At 35.9% G+C, this 18,379-nt stretch overlaps 1 protein-coding gene across 1 annotated transcript in view; it reads right to left on the reverse strand.

The window, feature by feature from the left end:
• The window catches only part of sox5 (SRY-box transcription factor 5), a 126,245-nt gene that overhangs the window by 65,207 nt on the left and 42,659 nt on the right, over positions 1-18,379 (reverse strand). The window contains exon 4 of the mRNA XM_088923135.1: positions 2,427-2,513. Within this exon, the coding sequence (XP_088779261.1) occupies positions 2,427-2,513 (87 nt within the window). The remainder of the gene's footprint in view (positions 1-2,426; positions 2,514-18,379) is intronic.

Raw genomic sequence — 18,379 nt, forward strand, 5'->3', positions numbered from 1 at the left:
TTTATAAATCTAACACAATGCGTCTTGGTTGCTGCTGACTCAGTTTTCTGTCATTTGGAGCGTGCTGAAATGAGTGGTCCCCAATTATGATCTGAAGTTAAAACCGAATGCCTCCACGGAATCTACTTTGCCATCAAACTTTGCGGTTCAAAAGTTCCTCGTTAGACCATAAAGAACGTTTCAGTGTTCAAGTGTTCAGTGTTTGTTTTTCTAGCACATATTTCAACTTTTATTAACCTCTGATAGGCATACTTGCACATTACAATACTGCACAATGATATGATTGTTATTTAATGTGGGCTAAAACACAAAATCACTTCCAGGTCCATTGATACCTTGTTTTTTTTTATTTCAGATAACTTACAACCTTCATACAAACCCTGAAAGAGAAACATTTTAAAGACATAACAGTAATAACAAAATGAATCGGATAATGCTGCTTAGAAATTCAAGATCAGATTTAGTTCTGAGGTTTTGATCTCCACAACACCAAACAGTTCCAAACTAGAAGCTCGTTAATTAAATGGTAATTTAATTTCCAAGCCTATATGGAGAAATATATGTTTCCTGTTTCAATTAATGTTGATTATAGACAACTATGACTCTCAAACTTAAAATATCAAAATGGTGTCCAAAATGTTTTCTTAAAGTGGTCAATTTACTGCAGGTAGAATTTGTTAAATAAAAAATAGTGTATGACAATGTATCAAATGAAGCACTTTCAGCGAGGTCCAAATAGTATCTAAGTCAAAGTTATTTCAGCCTTACCACCTTTACAAAGTAGTTTATCAGACACTGAGGAATATCAGTTTAAGAGTGTTGCCACTTTAACTATCAGTGTGTTGTCACAGAGGCAACCAAGAGAGACATTACTCTGTCAACTGTAACATTAACAAGAGATTAAATAAAGACGGATCTGTTGAAACACAAAAAGTAGGCAACGTTTTCTCTGAAACTAACATCTTGCCAGAGGAGTGGATTGAGAGACCCCCCCAAAAATAATTCTCAATTTTTTTTTTAGAACAATAAAAAAACAGAATATACATATAAATTTCCCCATAACTTTTTTTAAATATTGCATTAATGCCTCGAAAAAAATGTAATTTTAAGACCGTCCACATCAATCATGTCACAGAATGTTCATAACCATTTTGCACTTGACTAGCCGATCAATAACTGGTTTCCTCAGACTAACAAATATCCTTAGGCAGGTTATATAACTAAGTGCTGCTTCCATTCCATAGTAATTAACCAATTTGTAACAATGTAATACTTGTCAAAAACCCCAAGAAACTAATTAATGTCTGTTCTTAAAAGATAACTCCTTATAGCAACAATGCTAAAAGATAGCTATGGGCATTTTGCTTTCATTGTGGGTCTTATTTATTTCATTATTTCAGATTTGTCAGACTGATTGCTCTGTGACTAGACCAGGTGAACTCTAAGCCATACCAAAACTCTCAAGCCTTCACTCCAACAGGTACACAGCACACCTACTGTATGCTGGAAATGTAGTTTAACATGTGATACAGTACCAACCTCTCATTTTAAGGTATTAAGTGTGGCTGTTTGCTTTTATTTGTAACTGGCAAACAACTGTACAAGCGAGAGATATTTTTTTCCTAAACTATGTCCTTTGGCAAAGCTACCTCTAACTTGAACAACAGTACTGTTCATTATAATCATCATCGTCATCCTCATCATCATCTGTAGAGTTATGTAAAAAATCTCCAGTTCGTTCTTTTTCGCAGGAAAAAAAAATCAACAGATTTCATTCTCGTGTCAAGTGCTTCACTCACAAACTGCCTACATGATTTGGACGCAGCTCCACGTTGTTGGTATGAATACAGCATATTTTTGGATCATTTCAAAATAATACATGGCTGTCTAAAAAATGTTTATTTGAAAGATTTTTCTTTCTCTCTGACTTTCAATTCGTTTTTTTTTCTCCAGCTGGTATTTTTTTTCTAAACTGAGCAGGACACGTCTGCAAATAAAATGTCATCACAGTAGGAATACTGTGTGCAGTTTTTTAATCAATTAGTAAATTGTACAAATGGACGAAAAAAAGGAAAGGCTTCATTGATGAAAGCTTTTCAGTTTATCAGGACCAGATCTCCATCAATATGAACTTTCACTGTAGCCTTAAGACTTTGCTGTAGAATCAAATAAGCCTCAGGTGTTATTATTATATTTTAATTTACTGTTATATTTTCTCTTAATGTTATTGTAACATACACAATTTATTTTAATTCAACATTTGTTGTGTTATTATGCGATTTTTCTATTGTTCCGCTCAACAACACACAATTTTCTTTTTAGTTTAATATTTTTTTTTGTTCTCTCCTATACAGCAGCCTGCACAAAGTAGGGAACCCTCACAGATATTAACAGTGGGACAGGTTTGTAAGTGAAATATAAATTACCTTTAATTTCTCCAAAGTTCCCTGATCCCATTGCAAGGAGCTTGTCCTTCCAGTCTTTTGATAGAAGCTTCTCAATGCTGGGTGTTTCTAAGGAACAAGAAATAAAGAAAAATTAAAATGGACTACATCACAATAAAGCTCATTTAAAGTCCATTTGCTGTAATAAACACTATCCCCCCCCCCCCCAAGTTCCTCTTGCTAATGGCTTCATCAACAACCAGATAAGAGAAAAAAGAGAAGCATGTTTTATCACCTGCTGTTAGAAAATCATTAGCCCCTTCTTCCATGAAACAAAGCTCTTGTTAATGCAGGATGACAATGGATACATTATGAAGCCACGCTTTGTTTTTCTAATAGATGCAAGGTCTTGCTTTTTTTCTAATTGCTAACCTGCCAAGGACAACTTATCAACAGAGCTAAAAGAAAATTAAAGAGAAAAAAGGCTGTGCTGATATTGCAATGCAAAGAATCAATTTTCTCTTCTATGGGGCGAATTTCATTAAAGTATCAAGGTTTTAAAAATTCTCCACTGGTGACAGACATTAGTATCCCCAAGTACCAAGTACTGTCAGCAAAATACTTTCTTCTTATCACCCGCACAAAATGTCTGAGACAACCCTTTATCAGTTTCAACAAGTCTTTATACTCCAATATACATAATAAAAAACACATGCAGACTTTATGTAGAAGTTTCAGGTTAGTGTTGGCAATGCCTTGTAGCTATTGTACCAGGTATTACCAGGCAAATATTCTTGTAAATAATCAATAGTCTTTACTGATTGCAATACGTCAATTCAATTTCTTTATAATAGCAAGGAGACTTTTACAAATATTATAAGGATTTTAGAAATGTTAAAGCTGGTGATGATCTCTTTTAATCACTTACATACCCCCTGTTTAAGCCTTCAAAGGACATCTATTTTTAATATAACATATGTCATACAGAATTCAGTGTTCACCTACACAGTTTCTCAATGCACCAATCTGCTAGTCTCTCAAAATGAGGAATTTGTGTTTAAAATTTATCCATTCGCTTAATTATTCACTAAAAAAATCAATAATGTAGCCTTCTAACAGTATCATCTGGATTCGTTCCCTGCCACAATTTCAGTTATTTGCATATTTTTATTCTCCAGAATTTGCATATTCCCCTTCACTGTTACAGTATCTTTTTTAATGACAGTTGCCTTTCACTTTATATAATGCAGCACAATTTATTGGTTTGTCTCCCTAATAAATAGTGACTATAGTGTACAGAGCTATACATTTTGCTTTTTGTCAAAATAAAACAAAATCATTGTTTTAACAATTCTTGTTTTATAGCCTGCCTTAACAGTACTGTCAACATGAATGTATTATTCAGAAAACAAAACCTGCATGAAAGAAAAATTCACTTTTTCCTTATTCATACTTGTTTTTTCAATCTTTCTTTTCATATTACAAGAGAACATTGAAAGAGTAAGCAATTCAAAATAAACACAATTAAGATTTAAAAGTAACAGCAAATGCAGAACAGTGCTGCCAAAGACAAAGCAGAATTCATATTTTTTTCTGGCACTTTTAGCAATTTTTTGTAAGTTTTACTCTTGGGATTTCCAAGACAGGAGCCCTTTTGTACTCTAAAAATAGCAAGTGTATGCTCTGATGCTTTTGATAAAGTCTCCAGCAAAATCTTGAACAAAAAGGAAAACTGCGAAAGAGACAAATAAAATGTGGACCTGGACATGCCATTGGTGGAGGGCCACGGTTCTCTAAAAGACAGGGAAGAAATCTGTGCAAAGCGAGAAGGCGGTTCTTGAAAATCTATAGCAATTTAACAATGGGCTATCAAGCCTCCAGGCACTAGAGGCAGGCCATTCTACTTTTAAAACCATTGTCTTCAATGCCTGTGACAAAGCTTTTCCCTGTAGCCAGACAACATTTTCTTTCATAGAACAGAGAGAAAGAGATCTGGAATTTTTAGTCTGGTCTTTAGACGCACACAGATGAAAGCATGAAAGAGCTGCTCTTGAAAAAGATGCACACAACCATATACATGGCACATTATTCAGTCATCAGCAAGAATCAAAACTGCGCCGAGCTGTCATTTATCGGTCGCATAACTTGACAGTGCTATCGCCTTGCATTATTTAGGAGCGTCATGAATTAAAATTCTAATACCAATTCATCAATAATATTCAGAAATATTGCTTCTAACATAAAAGACAAATAATAAATATACATGCGTATACATGTTGTTACATAATATTTAAATAGCATTCTCGGGTTCATCATCAAAATTATTGTGTGCGCTTTAAATGTAAAAAAGGTAAATGGTACAAATACAGCAATTTCCTGATTTTGATTCTAAACACAGGTTCCGTTGTCCAGCAAAGTAAGACAGATCCTATTCTTTTGGGCTATCATTAGCAGTAGGAGTGCGGGGAGGTGCAGTAGTGAGTTAAGGAAAAGGTGTTTAAGGACATTCTTAAAAACATGCACATACACACACATAACTTAGCAACTTAGCAACTTACAAGAAAGCTGTTTTAAAGCAAGGTTAGTCCCCTTTGGATCGAAGACCAAAACTCCTCCCGAGAAAGAGCAGGTTTTAACAACTACACTTCTTTTTCTCTCTCCTAAATTGTCGCCCCAGAGACAGATAAACGATTGCCGCTGTTGCTGCTGCTCATGTCAGTGAGGATACAATAATAATAAAAGAAAAAAAAGTCATCCCTCTTGCCAGAAACCACAACTTCCGCCAAGGAGTGAAGTATTCGCTATATGGACACTCCCCTCCAATCTTCAGTCTTAAAGGAATCCCTGTGTAAGTTCTGGCCTTGTACAATCTTCTCCTGTCAGCAGTCTTACAGGGGGTGGAGTATGGGAGGCTGCTGTAGAATATTCTATTACTGGGACAGAAGATGGCCTAACCCTTTCAAGTTAAAAAAAACATGAATTTCTTGCAGCTGTATTAGAGTCCACATTATTTGACCAATAGTTAGCAGTGCTCCTGTTTTTTTTTCTCTTGACAGCTGTCTTGCTATCATCCCAACAGGTGCTATTAGCCACCCCTCCTCCTCTCAATATCCCCCCCTTGTCAAACAATGGCAAAGGCTTTTAAGCCAAAGAGCTTTGACAAGTGAGAGGGAACAACAAATGGCTATGCCCTGCTTTTCTCCTGGGGTCTCTCTGCAGCCCAGAGTAATAGTTATTATTTTTATTTATTAACATTGCTGCCATTGTCCCCAGTGACAGCCGGGGCATTTTAACTATTAATAAAAATGGAAGCAGTTTTTTTTGGTGGCGGGAGGGGGGCTGCAAAGTGCAACGTTAATGAATGCTGTCCATTTCAAACTGGATAATTTATACTGTGGATAAAGGTGGCTGAAGATGTTGTAACCAGGAATGTGAGCAGATAAGACAGGGGCATTTCAAATGCCAGGGCAACATGTACCTGAGCAGTGGAGCTGAGGGCTTTTGGCTGGTACACTCTATGCATGCTCTTTATGTGTGTAAAAGGGGCTCTGGAAAACATTAAAATTTCAACTGTAATAATTCAAAATAATTCCTCCTGCTACATTACACATTCTTATTAATGTCCACCTTTGAAAGTTACATTCTCCGTGGCAGCAATAACAGAGATTATAGACTTTAAACTAGCTGCAGTTACACTAGAAGAGACAGTATTGGTATTACACCAGTTTCAATAGTCTTAGTTGGATGGAAACTGAAGACAGATTGACAGGCCAAAGAAAGATGAAAAAGGCAACATAGCAGTCCAACACCCTAGTTTGCTGCACAGTGCTAAGAATTACCACATGGGAAGGAACAGTTGTCTCGTGTAAAGAAGAAACTGAGCTTTCAAAAAATGAATCACATTTTACTGAAAAAAGAAACAGTTGAGTTGAGATATTTCTATGATGCGGATCTTACTGAGCTCAAGAATTCAACACTGTTCAGGAACAACTATTCAATTTTTTGCAATAGCAATACACAAACTGCCGACATATAGAGAATGCGTTTTTTTTAGCAAAAGAACAAAACATTTGTTTCACATGTGTGTTAAGACGTAGTCAGATGGATTACTATTGCTGTTGTAGAGTATTCACTGTGTACCAGAACCAGTTCTGTCCCATATAAAGCGTGACATAATAGAGCATTATCGAGTGTATTAACAAATATACTTTTGGAAGTGTTCTGTAGCACTGGTCTTGACTACAAATTCCTTTACATGTTACAGAATCACTTATCAGATCCATCTATCCGTTTTCTAATTGCTTCCTCCAATGCAGGGTCGCGGGGGATGCCAGAGCCTAGCCTGGCAATCAATGGGCACAAGGTGGGATACACCCTGGACAGGACACCAGTCCATCGCAGGGCACACACAGACACGCACACACTTACACCAGGGCCAGTTTCCCCAGAATTCAATGAACCTACCATGCTTGTCTTTGAACGGTAGGAGGAATCGGAGCACCCAGAGGATACCCACGCAAACACAAGGAGAACACACAAGCGGCATGCAAATACCACCCAAGGAATTGAACCCAGGACCCCAGCGCTGAGAGACAGCAATGCTACCTATTTGCACAATATGAGTGAAATATGTCAGATTTGATTCAGAGCCTGTGCCAGTTACTAAGGCAGTCCAACAAGATTCTGTCCTGGGTCCTGCTCTTTTCTCCTTCTGTAATAACAGTACTGTTGAGGCATCAGGGAACTCTCTTATCCAGATCTATGCCAACAACCACTTTATACCCACCTAGACCCAATTAATCTACAGACACAACAAACTTGTCTTTCTATGAACATTGTATTCTGCTGACCTCCAAATTCTCCTTTAGTAATGGTCATTACATTTTTTTATTATAAGTAAGATAAAGTAATATAAATATAAATAAAAATGTTTCGGTATCATTTTGTCAATAATAATATGTATTAATACATCAATATATTTTTACAGAGCAAACCATACTGTCAGAATTCCTCAGTAGTTAAAGGATAACTCTCAGGCTGTTGATATCACTATTTGTTCTAGTCAGCACCAAAAGAGCAAAAACAACTTTGAAGCTTTGAATGTACAGTATGTGCACTAAAGTCTGTATTGGGCTGTATTTTCTTGATATTAACAATGTAACCGTTTTGTGATCGCTATCATTGACAGAAAATATCTTTTCAGTGCTTCATCGTACATAGGGAAACACTCAGCAAAAAAAGTGTTGCAACCAAGATTTTCTCTTTCAGAATTTGTGCTCGTTGAAAAATACTCACATACAGTATGTACACACAGCTTCACAAAACGACAAAAAAAAGTCCTTCCTACAGCAGCAAAGTAGTTAAACCTAAATACTGTCCTCTTGACTTGGAAAAAAAACTTCAAAACTCAAAGTCATTTTACCTATCACTGGTTTAACCAGGAAAAATTAAGCATTAACTAAATTACGCACATCTGTGTAAACAGTTGCATTGTTTAAAAAAAAGACTATAGCAAGGGTACAACATTAGACAGTGCAATAATTTGGGTTTGAACTCAGCAAGGACTCGGGTGACTAGGGTTTCAATAAAAAGCTTTTGTAGTGACACAGGCTCTTCCTTTCTTCCTTTTCTCTCTCTTTTTTTTTACTTCAAGACCAAAGATGCCTGATGAGTGACAAGGGCAAACTCCAGGATCACCTAAGAATTGGGAATTGTGGACTAGTGTTACAAGGAATTTAATAGATCAGAAAGGCACTGATTGGGAAAACAAGGCCATTATTCAGAAAGCCCTTTTGTGAATAGACATATGGGATGCCAGAACAACAAATGGCCTAATCCATGGAAAATGTAAGGCTACCTTGTGAACTAAATTCTTTATGGTGTAAGATAAATATTGTGCCTGGAAAAAGCACAGTCTTGCGCTAGAATGAATTTGCCCACTGTGGGGCAGTATGTTGACTTCACGAAAGTGCCCATCATGCTGATCTGATGGATCTGATGAATGCTCAGGCACATTAGTTAATATCTGCTGATCATGCTTTTCCTAAATTGAGTAATTGTGGATAGCAAAAAGTGCTGGCTGAAGGCTTTTGTCTTGGAGACGAAGAAAGACGAATTCACCTGGCCAGCGACTTGAATGGCCTGTGAAGGCACGAGGAGCAGAAAGAAAAGGAGAAAATCAATTAAATTCATGCAAACAAATACTCTTGATTAAATCAGTGGGAGAGAAAATACATCAACAAGAGGTTTAATAACATTATTTATACACCATGCTCTCAACCGTTTGGAATCACTATAGCTCCCCAGCAGGCAAACATGTTCAGTTACAAACTCATTTATCTGCAAATAAGCTGTAGGAGCCATTTCAGTCTAGGTTGAGATCAATGAATAGTACAGAAACTGCTCTTGTTAGGATTACTAATGATCGGCTGATGACTGCTGACTCAGTTTTTTTTTTATCCATTCTTATCTTGCTGAACAAGTGCTGATTTAATACTGTTGATCATACATTTTGTCTGGATAGATTAGATGGGGCTCTTTGTGTTACTGGAACTGCTTTGTTGATATTTAAATTTTATTTAACTCATATAAAACAGTTTGCTCAAATCGGGTATCGTTCCTCCTCCACAAAATTGGTCTCTTTCGGTGTCCATCAAGGCTCTGTTCTTGGACCAATGCTTTTTAGTACCTATGTTGTACCACTGGATCAGATTCTTTGTAGGTTTGGCAACGGCTTTCATTTCTATGTTTATGACACAAAAATCTATGTTTGCATGAAAACTGATCGAACACTTTTTGTCGTCTCACACTGTTTAGATGATGGTAAAAAATGCAACAACACCGTGTACATCCATAATCTAACAAGACCTTTGTTACAAAGGAACGGGAAAAGGTTTATTCAATGCTGAAAGGAAAAGAAAAGAGACACAACTTTGAAGCTGTGGAGCCTCCTTTAAACCTGTGTTATGCTGATTGGCTCTCCTTATCATGTCCACAAATGTGTCATCCTTTGTTTCACTGTCAATGGTCCTGGAATCAGTACAAATATTAAGGTTGAGAATCTTGGTGCCATCTTTATTCCAAGCCTTGTATTTGAAAGACATGCTCATAATGTTCTGAAGGTGTCTTTTTATAATCTTTGTAACATTGCTCATATCTATGGTGTTGAAATCTGAAAAGCTAATACATGCTTTTCCAGCAGTGTAACACAGCACCTTCTGGCATGTTTCCAAACGTGTTCTGAACAAGTTGCAGTGCATTCAGAAGCAGCTGCCTGGATCTTAACTAAAAGTGAAATGTATGAGTATAAAGCTTACCTTTTTTGGCTTCTTTCAATTGCCTCTCTGTGAGATTAAGAACAAAATTCGAAACAGTGCCACTCAAGTTTATGGATTTGAAAGGTTCGGCTCCTTACTATATCCTGAATACATCAGTGAACTGTTAACTCCCTATACATCTACACATCATTTGCACTGTTTGGACTCTGGCTTTCTGTCAGTTACCAAATCGAGGCTTGAAATACTGCTGCTCCAAGGTTGTGAAACGATCTCATCAGACCTTGCAAGTCAGTCAGCCCTACCGAATCCTTACTTAAAACTACTTTTACAATCTAGCCTTTTTAATTCAGTTTCATTTTCTGTATTAATTTGTGTATACCTCTCTCTTTCATTGACTGGTTTAATGTTAAGCAGTTTGAGATAATACATCATGAAGCCATTTAATATAATCAAATGATATGTACAGAAAAAAGATCTTTACTGTTATTATGATCCCCAGTCACAACATTAAAAATGCAGATCTTGCACATATATTACACTATCATTTATTACAGTTTTTATACTGATTGTCAGTATGTAAACTGGGTAAGGGTTATTTGTTGGTGTTATTTATTCCATTGCATATACAGTAAACGTTCAATACTGCACACTTCGTAATACCTGATTAGACTTTTTGTTATATACCTATCCCTGTAATGTGTCTCAAAAGCATATTTTCCATCAATGATGCTACCACTCCTCCATTTCAGAACTGATAGCAATGAGTAGTTAGGTCTAGAACCCTTGCCAAATATTTTATAATTGAGCTAGATACCTAGACAGATGGTCAGCCTGCTTTGGAGAACAGATTTTTAGATTTTTAAATAATACATAAAGGAATGCCACAGCCCATTCAGTAACAGAAAGTGTAATGTTTAAACCCTTGGTACACTAATTACAATGTTATACTATTTGAATGGCTTTGTAGAGTTCTCTAAGATATTTTCATAATGTCCCACAAGCTTTCCATGGGTCTTTCAGTGTTTTACCCAACATTGATGATACTGTATGAAGGACGTCTTTTCATATGACCAATTCAATGAATCTGTATTATGCTGGAGCTTACGTCGGGTGATAAACATGCTCCAGACCTTACAAGCTCTGAAGTAAAAATTAGAGCACATTTAAACACGGCATGTTATGTTTGTAATAAAGACAAATTGGAAAAATAACAAAAAAATTGTTTATGCTAAATCAAAATGCTGACATACATGAAAAACATGCAAAATGCAATCCCTTTCTGAAGAAAGTTAAAAATACTCCAAACATCACCAGAAGCTTAACTTATACTGAAAGGAATCCGACACCAGTTTTGAAGTACGGCTATTCCATGTGTGGGCTTTGCCCTAGTGAATCATACAGAAGTTCAAGTTTTATTTTCCTGTTATTTTTAAATTTTGAATGCAGTTTTGCTTTCCACACGTGGTTTTATAGATCAACTGATGTCTGGGTAGCAGTATTAAAACATAAAATAAAAAGAAAGCTTGTTCTGACCTTAACATATGCAAATGTGCGGGAAAGCTACACCATTTTATATAACTGAAATGTGTTTGAAGTAAATTTTTACTCTACCATCCGTTCAAAGCACTAAAAATATATGATTATGGTGTGATGGTGGTATAAAAACAGCCCATTCATAACCTGCCAGCTTCTTTTCCCTCAAAACAAAACTTTTAACAGGGGGCGAGGAGCCCAGAAAATGAATTCTTTCAGTTTGAAAATTGAGCACACTTAGCACACTGTATCTTGTACTTTTTGATATGAGGGTTGATGTTCTCTTACTGCGCTCAGACCATCCTTTTCCCTCAGACCTGTAGATCCCGTCTTTCAAATGAGATGTTTTTTTTAACACAATCAGACGCAGCAGTAACTGATGGTTAGCAGTTTCATATCAAGCACAGACTTATAATACAACATTTAATAGCCACATTTGCTTGACAATTTTGAAGCAAATGTATTCCATTTAATTAATGTCTGTTTTGATTTATGCAGTAAAATGATTCACTGTACCGCCGAAATTAAAATTTATCTCTTGCCGCACAGACAAAGATGTGACACTGAATGGCTCGTGCAAATAACCCAAGTTTCAACATTTCCTCAGTTGAGAGTACAAGCCAAGCATCACAACAGGACTTCATTTGAGGCCTCATTTATAATAAAGCAAGTAATGGGAGAAAAGCAAAGTGACTGCTTCTTTCTGGCACTTTTTCAAAGGTCTAGAAAAAAATCTCACTCGATTATTCACGTAAACCAGTGTAACTCATAATTATTTTTACTTTCAATAAATTAAACAAAAGGTAGTTCAGGTGCCTGGTTACATTGAACAGCAATGATGGCAGATCAGAATGTCACCTTAGCCTATTGTTTATTTCAAGAAATGTCATTACTTCAGGATGCAGGGCACTTTATAGAAGAAGCCTGGCTTTAAATTGGCTTTAAAGAAAATACTGTACATGCTATTTTATATTATGTACTACACCTAATATGTGAAGGTAGGTCCCTATTCAGGCCATCATGGCCCAGGGGGAATGGGGGGCAAGGGCCACCATTTTTCTGGACCATCCGACACTGGAGGTGGAGGTGATGTGGTCAGCATCACAGTACGGCCAGCATATTACCCGCAGAAGGATTAACCCCCTGGTACTCATTTGGAAAACAGGCTGTGGACCTGGGAGCCGTCTGGAAGGAATTAGAGCAAGCTACATCACTTGCCCCTACCTGGGATCGAACCCAGGACCTTCTGGTCAGGAGCTAGACACCCTTGCCGTCTGAGCTACCACATAATCCACATAATATGTGAACACCATTAAAAACACCATTTAAGGGCAACTTTACTGAGGTAGGTCCTTCTTCATAAACAATTTACTCTCCTTCGCTGTTCTTTTTTTTTTGCTTAGACATTCAACCTGAATCATTGAAAACAGTTAAGTCCATTTTTCCTATTATCTCATATTTGTGAAGCCGGTAGACATTTCGGTTTAAAAAAAAAAGACAGGGATTCAGCCAGCCCTTTATGTACAACAAAAGGGTCTCTGTCACTGCGCCAGTCCCAGACATAGTGGAAACCAGCCCACAGGAAAAGGCCTGGCTCCAGTATTAGGCCCGGACTGAGTACAGTTACTACATTGACTCGTCTTGGCAACAGGACCCAGTGTTCCTGGCTTTGAGCTGCGAACAGGGGTCAGGATTGAATAACCAATTATACAAGCACTGACTGAGTTTATCTAAGGTTTGCAAACTGCTATAATAGTACAGTATTCACAGTGACTTTTATCCCATTCCAGATATGGTGTCATATCCCCCCTTATGCTCCATTTACATGTCACAACATTATGAAGGAGAATTATATGGTAGTAATACTGTCACATTTAATACCTCAGCTTTGCTGTTAGGTATTCTTGGAGCTAAAGAGAAATTAACATGCTTTTTCCTTTTTCAGACAAGCTAAGTAGGCAAATGGCTTCTTTTTTTGTTTTGAAATCCTAGATGAGCAATATCCGTGTAGATGTGCATCTACTTAAGCATATTTTGTGTGTTTATTGTCCTTCAGTAAATGTATAAGATATTACTTTACATACAACACCTAAAAAAAAATACCGTGCTTGAATCAAAATCTATAAAAGGGATTTATCTTTACATTTCATTAACCATAAAAGAATAGATGTTTTCCATCTCCATTTTTAAATAATTTTACTTGATATGTATCTTTGTATACAAATCACCTTAGTTCTTTCAAATTATGATTAACTCTATAATGTTACATTAACAAATACTATTCAGGGATCTCTCCCCTTAAAGTATCTCTCATTAAACATACTTTCTAAAAAAATAAAAGGATTAACTCTTTGAAAACATTTCTTTGAATTGTATGTGTGAACCACAACATTATATAGAAGAATTGGAGAATAAAAAGCAAACTTTTCTTAGAAACGGGTGTTAGAATGTTTTCCTGTGACAATGTTCTTGCTGACAAAGAAAATTAATGAGTACATAGAAATCCAAAGATGTGTTTATACTATTTTGATATTTTTAGTGAAAAACAAGGAAAAAAGGCATTCACATAATTCCCAGCACAATTCAATCACAAGGCTGAAACATTATTATTGGTTATAAACCAGAGCAGCAACTTGTTTTTTTTTTACTAAAAAGCCTATACTTGGCACCAACAAGAAAAATCCCTATCCTCTCAGTGTATGACAGCTAAGTCCCATCGAAGCAAGAGAAAAACAAGGAATCCCAAGTTCCTTTCTTAACATGAAAACACAGACAGCACGTTCTGTTCATGTTCTTTTTTCAGATGATCATCCAAATTTACTTATTTAAAACCTCTGGACTTCAAGCCTCCCTCGTTGAACACAACTGGCATTTCTGAAAGAATTTCCTATTACAGCACAAGCACATGAACTTTCGTCTTTTTATTATAAGTGTACACAAGCTCAATGGAGTAGTTAACACAAGTTGGGGAGAAACGTCACATCCTAACTTGCACACTTCTGCTCATCTGCATATGTAAGTCTCGCACCCAGGACTTTCCTTCGCTGATCCTCACAACTAGGCTGCTAAACCCTAGGCTAGGGTCACACCAAATATTCCAGACAAATATTGCATTCAACAGTATGTAAAAGACTGCTGAATTATCAGTAATACACTATGTGTACAATTAGAATATCTTTTAAAATACTAAATGGTTGAATGTTTAAAAGCAAATAAAAAATGTCCACAATATATATAACCCACAATTTATTATTTACAAGGCATTTACATTTCATATATAATTCATCATGCATATTTGATATTGTTTTAATATCCTGACACTAGCACCGTGGCCAGGATAACGTGTGTGTAAGTGCTATATGACAGCTATTAGCTATAAAAAGCCAACTGGCTTCTCCAAATTCCTTTTAATCAGGCACATTTTTGCTTCAGCAAATGCATAGTGCATATCAATGCTGTTTTTGATTTTGAGTTTCTAACAACAGTAGCAACAGGAAAAGATTTCCATGTCACCTGTTAATCTTACAATGCCTGACTGTATGTTTCAGACTCTTCAAATGAGCTTGGAGGTTGTAGTGACAAATTGCCATTTAACTTCACTGTCGAACCTCTTATCAGATTCCAGTAGTGCAAATAATAAATGTATTTATAAAATAAATCAACTCAGATTTAATTGCAACAACATACTAATACTGTATTTTTTTGTCAGAAATAAATTAGTGGACTTTTTGATGTTCTTCATGTTGCCATCATAGTTGAATAAAAACCTGCATGTGTTTGTGAGAATCGTACAATTACCATTTCTATTAGTTATGACTCGAATAATAGCCGTTATAACCATTTGGTTTAAAAAATACAGAAAATGCCAAATTTCCCTGTTGCCCAACTTTTAAAAACAATACTGCCAGGCTTTGCTGGAATTAATTTTGAAAAACCACAGCCTCAACCATAAGACATCCATGCTTTGGACAAACTGTGAGCTGAAAGATGGAGTTCAGCATCCGCCCAGAGAATATAAACTATGAGGTGCCAGTTATCTGAATCTTTTAAAATATGCTTTTTCACTGACAGTTCCATTGATCTTACCAGTTTCCTCAAAACACACTGCCTATGTCTAGTGTGTGGCACCTGCCAGTCAGTGTCTGATATAGACCTAGTCAATTAAGGATGCATCCCTTACCTTACCCAACTATTAAGGCTTCACATCCTGCCCTTTGTAGTATTCCTGCTATTACCTCCCAAGATTGACTTTTATCTCTAATCTCAATTCCAACCAACTGTCAGCAAACCTAAAAGCAGTCTGTTCTTCTAATCTGCTAGTAATGATACCACTGTTCCCAGCTGATAAACATAAAACAAAATGAAATGATAACCATATGAGAGTTGATTGTCAAGAGCCAGGGCAGAGAAAAATAAAAAAGGAGAAAATAACACGGTATTAACCTGTGCCTAATTTTAACCATGTTGAAAATAATATCTCTGTTTCTACCTGATAAATGCTGAGACAGACAGGCAAATGCAATAAAAATACATAACTAGAACCTTTTTCTTTTATTGTCATAAATCATTTTACAAAGTATTGTGTCATATAGATTCAGTGGTACCAAAGAGACTCATTCACTTTTCCTGTGATCCTATTTCTTTCCTTGAAATGATTCAGTGTCATGAAAGATACCTTCATCCAGAACATTAAGCGGAGTGTGTAAAGAGATGAATAGCTTTTGGTATCATACTGTGCAGCTGTCACTATTTTAAAACAACTTTATGAAATTTAGTGCAAATTCAACCTGTTTTGAAAACAATGCATTGAAGAGCATCCTTAAGGAACATAGTGCTAAATACAGTTACGCAGAGTAGATTTTATATGGCTTTATATTAACCTCTTACCTGAAGGTGAAGTAATGTACTATACAATAGACTTTTATCAATTATTATATCATTCTGAAATTAAGTTCTACCAACAGCACAGTAGTTATTATATAAATAAAATACAAGTGTGAAAGTTGTCCATTTTAAAACATTTGGACACTTTGAATTCCTTTCAGTATGATTTTCTAAACTTTTTATTGCATTTTGATTGCAACTATTTTGATTAGGCTCTGATATGCACATTAACACTATTTGAATTTAGAGCAAACACAACTAGTCTAAACTATTCTGTACTGCATTTGACTAGTTCTATGACAAATATAAACTCAGTAGACATTACCAGTTTAAACATAGTAAATATGCAAGAAATACCACATGGTAATTTAATAATATTTTATTTTACATAATTTAATAGTGTTGTCTTCCTTCTTTCAAAAATGTATGCTGCCATTAATAAAAAAATATAAACAAAACAACATTAATTTTTTAAAACAATATGTTCATTATTGTTGCTCTGTTGAATTCAATCAACATTAATGTTTGCCTTTTTTCTATTTTCATTATTATTATTAGGGAATTAATAAATTGTGGTGCACACAAGAACGCAGAAAGTATATAAAATGATATGAAATGACCTCAATGAGATGGTTCGTATAAAAAGCATCAGAACGTACTGCTTGTTTTAGTTTCTTTCATAACCTAATGAATATCCTGGTTGAACGGAAGCTACTTGTAAAGCGCTTGGAACTAGAGGGGACTGACTGGGGCTAATTAGTCACAGCAGCCTAACTGTGTCTCCAGTTGTTAGACTAACAAGAGAGTGATAGTTTAGATACTTCAGTGGGTCCTCAAAGTGGAGTTTTAAACCATAATATGTGTTTTGCAGTAAACGGGAAGGAAACGCTTCCAACTTACAGGGTAGAGACAAGACAAACACAGAAACAAAAACAGCCTTTTCATACCTATAAGCATATAGTACCAATAAAGGTTTGTATTTGCATATGTGTATAAAAAAAGATTTGCTTTGGAAGTCAAGACACAGAAAGAATACTACTCAGTTGGCTGTAGCAATGAAACACTTTCAGCAGCACTATAATGGAATCAGTTAGGTAGCAACTGTATGAAGAGTAGGAATGCAGAAAGCATTCTGATCCCCTGAAAACTTTTGTTTTCAAGAAACAAGAGTGCCGATCTTCCAACATGGTGAGGGTTAAAAGCACTCCCTTTTATGTGCAAATTCCTGTTATCAAAAGCATCCAGTAAAGTAGGCAAAGACATATTTGTTGCTTCGAAACGTACAACCTTGTCTCCTCTATAATGGAAAATTATACTTTCAATCTGTCTAGTAGGCAATAATCCCCCTCTTCACTCTGTCCTTCAAATTGTGCAAATCTATCCAGCAGTTGTCATAGCCTGGGGCCCACAGTCAAAGGCCTACATTCACAATGTTTTATTACATCACTTAAAGGTGACAACAAATGAATAGAATCTGTTTGTCTTGATTCTTGATGTGTTTTCACACACAAAAAAGTGGACAGGATCCCTGTAAAGCAAATTGCTTTCAGCTCATTTCCAAGTTTTTCTTCAGAATTCGCCTGTCAAAGTCCCTGACAACCAGTGATGGACCCTGCATGCCTGACAAATTACTGTTAGCTTATAATTATGAAAAGATTCAAAATAGGAATAGAATATGTGCAACTGCATTTTAATGTTACTCTAGAGTTTGTGGTTGACAGATCAATATTAATATTGTTATTTTTTCATGCTCATTTATTAACTTGTTTACTTTCTTTTTCCTTGAGGTTTCTGTTTGAGGCATTCTATATTGCTTGTGCCCTGCTTAAGCTTTTGAGACAAACCCTTATGAGCAAACTCTCCCAAAATGAACTGCTTTACACTGAACCACTATTCATTGGTAATGGTCCACAGTTTATGTATAAATGTTAATAAAACTCTATTTTCTATCATGGGAGTATCTGTAACAAGGTTAAAAGGGTCCTTTATCCTGTGATCCAAAAATGATCAAAATTACTTAACAGCTTAAGAGCATGTAGACAAAAATAAATGAAGATTGTTTCATTGTGCAACCAAAATGCAACAATAAGAGCTATCCTGAGTTTTTTAACTAGGTACAGCAGATACACATATACAGTATAAATAAAATATATACATATTTATATAGAATACAGTATGTATATGGTCAGACTTTGATAACCCAAGTTGAAAAAATCTCCTCACAACACACATGCAATCAGACACAAGCACACATATTCTACCCACAAAATCCTCAAAGACTCGTCACGTTGGAACTTAAAA

Source organism: Atractosteus spatula, chromosome 8, assembly GCF_055471065.1.
Source record: "Atractosteus spatula isolate fAtrSpa1 chromosome 8, fAtrSpa1.hap1, whole genome shotgun sequence".
In the NCBI taxonomy this organism is placed as follows: domain Eukaryota; kingdom Metazoa; phylum Chordata; class Actinopteri; order Semionotiformes; family Lepisosteidae; genus Atractosteus; species Atractosteus spatula.